The 7,940-nt window shown below is 36.9% G+C and overlaps 2 protein-coding genes across 3 annotated transcripts; one reads left to right on the forward strand and one right to left on the reverse strand.

The window, feature by feature from the left end:
* The first annotated feature begins 256 nt into the window (after positions 1 to 256).
* On the forward strand, positions 257 to 4,659 carry tmem138 (transmembrane protein 138). Of its 2 annotated transcripts, XM_008412145.3 has the most exons (6): positions 257 to 404; positions 858 to 920; positions 1,091 to 1,314; positions 3,212 to 3,383; positions 4,315 to 4,390; positions 4,466 to 4,659. In XM_008412145.3, the coding sequence occupies exons 3-6, from the start codon at positions 1,187 to 1,189 to the stop codon at positions 4,576 to 4,578; spliced, it is 489 nt and encodes a 162-aa protein (XP_008410367.1). In that variant the 5' UTR covers positions 257 to 404; positions 858 to 920; positions 1,091 to 1,186; the 3' UTR covers positions 4,579 to 4,659. The 2 variants fall into 2 exon arrangements, with proteins under 2 accessions (XP_008410367.1, XP_008410366.1); XM_008412144.3 differs by having other exon boundaries at positions 858 to 1,314.
* Positions 4,660 to 6,127: 1,468 nt separating this feature from the next.
* On the reverse strand, positions 6,128 to 7,757 carry tmem258 (transmembrane protein 258). Its single transcript, XM_008412143.2, has 4 exons — positions 7,650 to 7,757; positions 7,252 to 7,361; positions 6,372 to 6,500; positions 6,128 to 6,279 (listed from the first exon to the last, which is right to left on the reverse strand). The coding sequence occupies exons 1-3, from the start codon at positions 7,650 to 7,652 to the stop codon at positions 6,374 to 6,376; spliced, it is 240 nt and encodes a 79-aa protein (XP_008410365.1). The 5' UTR covers positions 7,653 to 7,757; the 3' UTR covers positions 6,128 to 6,279; positions 6,372 to 6,373.
* Between the last annotated feature and the right edge of the window lie 183 nt (positions 7,758 to 7,940).

Consider the following 7,940-nt stretch of genomic DNA (forward strand, 5'->3'; position numbering starts at 1 on the left):
CTACTACTACTACTACTACTACTACTACTACTACTACTACTACTACTACTAATAATAATAATAATAATAATAATAATAATAACAACAACAACATCAACAATAATGCTATGCTCAAATTAAATTCTCGCTCTTTTAATGTAATTATTTTTTATGTATTTACGTGAATTAACTTCTGTTGTTTTAATTTTCTTTATAGCAGTTTGACTTCACTTACTATGTTATGTTGTGCTACACAAATGAACTTGCCCTCGCTTTGCTGCCATTACGGTAAAAAGGAAGCGTTGCCATGGAATTACGGAAATACATGCGATACTGCTGAAAAGGGCTGGGGGATGCGTTAAGCGATCATCGTTTTGGGGGGAAAAAGTAGAAAGAGGTGAAATGAAGAGCTACTTTTACTTCAGGTGAGTAGACAATGACCATTTTCTTAAACTCTGCTTGTATAACAGTCGCTGCAGTTGTAAAGGTGTGTAGATTTTGTAGAAATCCCACACTTATCCGTCTCCGAGATGATCCGCTACCAAAACAAAACAGCGCCAGACAGTCGTCATTAGGGGAATAAAAGCAGATGGAAGAACAACAACAACAAAACAAGAGATTGTCGTCGTGCCTGCGTAAATTTAGTTCGCTCAGAGCCATAATCCCAGCAGCGACCTTTACACATGCCTGCCTGTGTAACAGCATGATGACCTTACATGGATGGGTTTACTTCTAATTTAGCTGTCTGAGGCAGAGGAGCTCAACTCCTCTTACCGGTGGAGATTTCCACGAAACCCAGGATGTTATGTTCTGCTGGAAGTTTTCCTTTACTCTGCAACGTTTCTGTTATTTTACTGCCTCTGTTTTTTTCTTCGTAGGTGATGCATTCAAGGGGATTTTCTACATGAAGGATGCCATCATACAGGATAAAGCATGCTCAAGTACCAGAATTTCGCTGACAGTTTGGACAGACTTGTGTCCTCAGATTTCTTTTACCTATGCCAAACAAATATTTCAGAACATTTGTTCTAAAAAAGCAGCCAAATAAATTATGTGAATGGGCTATTTTTCCACTTTGTATAACCATATGGACCGTGTTTTTGTACTGAAGAATGTACGGGGTTCATGCTGAGCGAATAGATCTACTAGTCAGAAGCGTGAAGGAAACCAGCCAAAGGAAAAGAGGACAGTGAAGATCGGGTCAAAGATGCTTCAGACTGGAAACTACTCACTGGTGCTCCTAATCCAACTGGTTCTGCTGGCCTATGACCTCTTCGTTAATTCCTTTAGTGAACTTCTGAGAGGAGCTCCTGTCATCCAACTTGTGCTTTTCATGTAAGTCACAGAATATGATAAACTTTTTAGATATCATCTAACTAAAGTTAAATAGTGGTAAATCTGAGCGATAAGGCTTTTTTAACCTATGCGATTTCTGAGATAATTTTTATTTCTGAGCTGCCAAATTTGATTTTGAATGATTTGCATTTTTATATCACATAAAGGAAGAAAAAAAAAGACTTGTGTCTGGGTGTTTGAGGTTGTAATCAAACAGAAAATGAAGGACTTAATAATCCCTATTTGTACATCAAAGCACAGCCTTTTTCCCTGCCACAATAACACATTTTGCTTGACGATAAATTGTCCCAGAAGTTATTGTGATAAATGATAATATTGTTGTTTTTAGACTATTTTCACATAATATAATAGTAGTGGCATAATAATGTAAGTTCACCCTCTTCAAGATCAGTAATCTTTAAATTCTAACGAATATTTAATTCTGGAACTGGCAGACATGTTAAGTATCCAAAATAAATAAAAACAACAGAAACGACAAACAAAATTAGTTATGAAGTCTCTGTTAACAAAATTGTCCTTCAAAAAAGGGCTAGCTGAGACCAATGCAGCAGACTGAAGACTTTTGTTATCCACTTTTTGGTAGAAAGGGAGAGAAAAAAAGATAAATCATGCAAATTTAAATTACCAAGCTTGCTTTAATTTATCATGCAATTAATTGATTTATTGCGTATTGTGACAAGCCTATTTCTCCCTAATTTTTACCAGATTTTTTTTTTCAAAGCAAAATTTCCTGAATAGTTTTTCAGGATTTTCAGAATTTGAGGCAGTCTTAAATGTCACCAGATGATTGCTGCATCTGTTGTAATAAATATATTGGAAACCATACAGTTGGTTTTCATTTAATTGTATTAACTGGAACAAAGTTAATACAATTAACTGTATAATTAACTGTGCAGTTAATTATACAGTTAACTGTGGCCACAACTAACTGTGCAGTTAATACTGTGTTTCAGTTAATACAATTAGCTTCAAATTCAAACAAATGAAAGTGATGAGTGTCACTTCAACTAGAAAATAATACAGATTTAGCTCTACACACAAGAAAAATAATGTCTGATGTAAGGAAAAAAAAAATCACAGTTCAGTTTTTTTCTTGATTCCTGAACTTTTTAAGCATTCCAGAAATTATATATTTTAGTTAGTTTTTCTCTTGGCATTAATTTATTACTGGCTTCTAAATTCCAGGTGTTTGAGGAGAAGGTTGATTGAAAGTTTTGTCTCAACTGAATATGTTTCAGGAGTTTCTTCAGGAACTACAGCAGCCTTTTAGATGAGAAATCCAGTTTAGATTTAGTTTATCGTCATTGCACAAAGACACAACAGTGAATTTGGCAACAAAATGTTGTTCGGCTGCCAGAGTACACAAAAAGATTACTGAAAAACTATAAGTATGTACAGATATATAAAAGTCATGTCGCGGATGATTGATAATCTGCACCAGATTTGCCGGTGGGTAAATTCTTAATATGATTACTTAAAAGATCAATAGTTCTCCTGGAGCCAACTAATGTGGTGTTTCTCAATAGAAATCTGATTTGATAATATTTAATTCCACCGTTGTTTAGGTCTGCCAGGGTTTTAAAAGTAGGATGTACCAAAATTAGTGTAAGAACATCGAGTGATGCTGACCTGCCCCTCCTCCACCTAGTGACCAAAGAAGCACCATCCATCATTCTTATTAAGGCTGAAGGCTCTACCCAAACATAAAGCTTATTGTTGTGTTACTATATAAAGAGCAGGACAGCAAAGCAGTAGATTATTTTGTTCAAGATGCCAGTCAGAATCAGTGACTGGAAAAAAAAAAACCCCACCTCATGTTCTTGTCACCAGACCAAAAACAACACCCAAAATAAACCAACAAAAACTGTGTTTGCAGCATCCAGGACATCGCCATCTTGTTCAACGTCATCATCATCCTCCTGATGATGTTCAACACCTACGTCTTCCAGGTCGGCCTTGTGTCTGTGCTGCTGGGCAGATTCAGGGCTCTGCTCGTTTTCTCCGCTCTCTACCTGACCCTCAGCATCTGCTTCCACTGCTGGGTGTTGGTATGCTCCGGCCTTCACAGACAGTTTGTGTGCAGAAACTCAGAAAATTAAGACATGTCTGACTTTACTTCTACACTCTTTCAGTGTTCAGTGCCGTGAAAAAGTATTTCACCTCTTACAGATTTTTTTTTTTCCGACAATTTAAAATGTTCAATACAAAGTACAGTTTTTTAAATGATTTCATTTATTGAGGAATCAACTCAATCATTAATTAACCACATTTTCCAGGAAAGCCACATTTGTGCCTGGTTACTGGTCCAACCAATCAAGAAATCACTTGAACAAAAACCTGTTTGACAGCATGAAGTAGGATGTGGCTCAGGAGGTAGAGGTTCATGTTGTAATTGGTGGGTTGCCAGTTTGAACCCCTGTTCTTTCTGTCTCAGCCACTTTCCTGTTGTATCTTTGGTCAGAGGTGGTACTGATTGAGTGGCAGCCTCCATTCTGTCAGACTGCCCCACTGGCTATGATGTAGCTTACCGCCATTAGTGTCACTAAACAATCCAGTGACTGATTGTAAAGTGCTGTGGAGTCCTCTGACTTTATAAAATAATAGACAAGTGCAACCCCTTCACCATTACCATTAAAAAAATTGCTAAAAGCAAAACATCATCCTCCAATGACTCGTCACTCGAAGAAAAGAATCCAGAAACTCTAAAGCTGTGAACTTGATGTTTGCCAGACAAAATCTCTGTTTATTAATCAAAAACAAAAATGTAATCTTTATATTTTGTAAAATATTTTCTACAGCTATTTAAAAGACTCATGGACACAATTCCTTTTTCACATAATGATTAAGTTGGTTTGGATTGCTTTTTCCCCTCATTCATCATTGAAACATAATCTTGAGAGATCTGTAATGGGGCAAATACGTTTTCACAGCCCTGTGTAATTGCTTTGCATTGTGAGTGTTTTACCTTTTTGTTCCTAGAACCTAAGATGGCTCGACTCGAACCGTTTTGTGTGGACAGATGGTCTGCTGGCTCTCTTTGTTTTCCAGAGAACAGGTAATTAATTCAAAGATAAAACGGACGCAAACGCAGTTATTCTTGGTTTTCCTTACAGCTTGTGTCTGTTAACAGCGGCTGTGTTGTACTACTACTTATACAAGCGCACAGCGGAGCACATGGGGGACCCGAGGCTGTATGAGGACTCTATGTGGCTGCGTGATCAATTTGCCAGAGCTCGTCAGTGACAACGGGACAGTGTCGAGAGAAACAATAAAGGCTCCTTGTGGACACTGCCATCTGACAAGACTGGGCATGCTCACCAGTGACTGATATCTGAATGATTTCCTTAGATTTTATGCTTGTAATGTGTTGAACTCAAAGAGAATTGCCATTGAGCCGAGATTGAACTCACGCTCTGTTAGTGAATGACTCAGAGTTTCACAGTTTGTTTTTATCTGGCTCCTCAAAGTGAGGCAGACAGGCAGTTAAATGGTTTACACTGGCAGGCAAGCCAAGGATGGCACATGTAGTATAGTATTAATCAGGATTGAGCCTGTTAATCTTTGTGGCCTTTTAAAAACAATCTACTACACACTTACTGCAAACGAAAGAATGAAACAAGTTTGGCCTGCCTTTCTTTCATTTCATTTTATGTTTTGTACCCATCGACTCTAACATGTAGTTCTTGTCCATTTGGTAGAATTTTATTATTTCCCTCAAAGAAGGAAATCAAATGTTTTTTTTTTGCCTTAATAAAATGTTAGCCTGTGCTGTTTACATTGTAAAAGTGAGTTAAACAAGCCAATTTCTATGTGAACTCTGTTGGGTTTTTAGTTGGAATCTTTGTATGTGTTCAATGTTTTTTTTTATTATTAAATAATCCTCGTCTAATTACGGTGTAATCCTTCATTAGTAGGCTAGTCAGTATTATCCAGGAGACAAGGTGAAGCAGGGTGCCCTATTTTTAACCCAAAGATTAATCAGGGATTGAGGCTTTAAGGTGCCACTAGTAAAACACACCACAAATAGCCTTCAGTGTGTCAAAATAACTTACTATTCTCAACCTGGTAAAAGCTGCAAAGTTGTTCAAAACAGGTAGTATCATTTGTACAAAACCAAATACCCGTTTTTGCAAAGGTTCCACTATGTCCAGTTAATATTGCAAACTTACATTTTTTTTATGTGATTGCCCAAAACAAAATGGAGCTTAATTGTGAAAAGGATGAAAAAAATATACATGGTTTTTATTGTTTTTTTTCTACAAATAAAAATATGAAGATTGGCATGCATTTACATTCAGTAGCCATGATTTAATACTGTATAGAGCCTTCCACTGCAGTAAGGATTCTTGTCTTTCGAGGAATGTCAGCATATTTTTACATCTGAAGACTGAAATTTTTGCGCCTTCTTTGCAAAGTAGCTGAAACTTAAGTGAGATTAAAGCCTCCATGATGGCAAAATTGTTAGCACCTTCGCCTCACAGCAAGAATGTCTTGAGTTGGAATTCCTGCCAGGGCTTTTCTGCACGGTTTGCATCTTCTAGAAATACTTTGGCTTTAGGAGTGAATGACTGCAGGCCATCTTAACAGATTTTTAAACCTGAACTCTGAATTACTTCATGACTAATTATCTTTTAGCTAGACAGCCATGACATTCTATTTCAATGTAATTACAGATTTAACAGATCATGAGTTATTGTTGTGCAACATGACCCTACTTTAATCTTAACCTGTCTATATAGTATTAAAATATTAATAGAATAACACTCACGAGACTTAAAGAACCACACCATAATTTGTACAAATCCCCTTTACTTGTGAAATGAAATCCAGAGTCCATGTGATTCAAATAATATTGTCAGTGCCATCAAATTAAAAGCCAGAGTTGTGTTATGATGGATGTTCTTTGTCTCGTTGGAATGTGAGATGTTCTTTTGACTTAGCCACCTAAAATAGCAGGGAAACAGATACAATTCAGTTAAAAGTGCTTAATAAACAAAAATCCTCTTAACAATGTAAAAGACAATATTGACATGTACCTTCATACGTAGATGCCAACCCACAGCAGTAAGAAAAGCACACCAAAGCCCATAAAAAGTGAAGCCACCAGTGAGATAAGCAGCTCCTTGTAGACGTCCCTTGTGTATTTTGTTGATGTTACTTCATAACTGATGAAAAGTTCAGGAAAACTCAGACCAAAGCACAAAAAAAATCCCTCTCTCAGAAATGGGCTGGTGAAAGCATTAAAATATCAAACCCACCAATTGGACATTTTATTCTAATTCTAATATTTGCATTTCCTCAGTTTGTTTTAAATGTCCATAATTATTATTATTTTTACTGCCACAATATGTCATAATTTCAATCATCACTGTAAGGACAACATAATTCATCACAACACTGGGATTTTTAATGACATTGAACCTGTTGTACTGGCAGAGAAATGCTTGATCTCCCCATTGGTCTCTGTGTTTGTTTTTTTGTTTGTTTTTTTAGCTTAAGTTAACAGTTCGTAAGAATGTGCAATTATTGTACAGTATTGTCTATTTTTTGTGTGTATCCTGACTTTGCTTTTTCCAATGTCCACTCTACATCCCCCAGCTGTGAGTTTGATTTCAAACATTCATATACTAAAAGTCCAGTGAATTGATACGTCATCATACATTTAGTGAATTGATACGTCATCATACATTTTTGTTCAGCCCCTGCAAATTGTGTTGTCTATAACACGCTCCTATTTTCCAATCAATACAGGAGATATTTCAAATTACATTACTATTTTTTGACAAGTTACAAGTTATAGAAAATTTAAGTTGCCATATATGGCGCATCCATAGGGGACAATGAACATTTAATACTCTCCTGTCCTTCATGCTGTGTAAAACGGATATTAAGGTAGCAGAACCAGCGGAAGGATACACGAAGAACCAGGCTGTGAAGAACATTCCGATGGCCAGCAGGACCACAGTGAGGTGGGGGAACACCGCTGGGTTCACCGGGCTGGTGTACCTGGTCATGGCCTCTAGTTCCTGCAGCCACAGCAAACACAAGCAGCTTAAAAATACTGAAATTTATCAAAGTAACGCAGCATAAAAACAAATTCCGGCTTTGGCAAGTGATACAAATAATCTGAAGACGTTTAATGACTTGCTCAGCAGCGTTTGCATGCTTGCTAGGTGCTCCATTCAGAAAATGTATTGATTTATCCGGGAACTAGAATACAACGTGTAAAGATGAAGCTAGCAAAATATATCAAGGTTGCATGTATAAAAGCATAATATGATGTACTTTGAGTAATACACATAGTAATTTATTACCATTTTGTGACGAAGCGAGATTCCCGCAGCTACTGTTCGAGATGAAAAGGCCACGTACTGGTTACTTCTTCCTGGTTTTTTCTGGACGTAGGGATGACGTCATTACGTCAAATTACTTTTTCCCTCATGTAAGCCTTTCAGGAAAATTTGCCTTTCGAATGGCAAATTTCTCACTGCTATATACTTTTTGTTCGTTATTTGCTCTGTAAATTTTTACCTAGTGATCTACAATGGAAGAGTCATCAATGAGTCTTTTATTATGTGTGTTCTACCTGAGAGACAAAATTCAGG

The sequence above is a fragment of the Poecilia reticulata genome, chromosome 6, assembly GCF_904066995.2.
Source record: "Poecilia reticulata chromosome 6, P_reticulata-male-v2, whole genome shotgun sequence".
Lineage (NCBI taxonomy): Eukaryota > Metazoa > Chordata > Actinopteri > Cyprinodontiformes > Poeciliidae > Poecilia > Poecilia reticulata.

Bases quoted from the DNA above. Each gene is read 5' to 3' on its own strand.
- tmem258 (XM_008412143.2), bottom strand. The intron at 6,501-7,251 runs GTATCCTTCCGC...ACTTTTCATCAG, and splicing joins TTCACAGCCTGGTTCTTCGT to TTATGAAGTAACATCAACAA.
- tmem138 (XM_008412144.3), top strand. From the start codon at position 1,187: ATGCTTCAGACTGGAAACTACTCACTGGTGCTCCTAATCCAACTGGTT. The intron at 1,315-3,211 runs GTAAGTCACAGA...CTGTGTTTGCAG, and splicing joins ATCCAACTTGTGCTTTTCAT to CATCCAGGACATCGCCATCT. The intron at 4,391-4,465 runs GTAATTAATTCA...GTCTGTTAACAG, and splicing joins CTTTGTTTTCCAGAGAACAG to CGGCTGTGTTGTACTACTAC.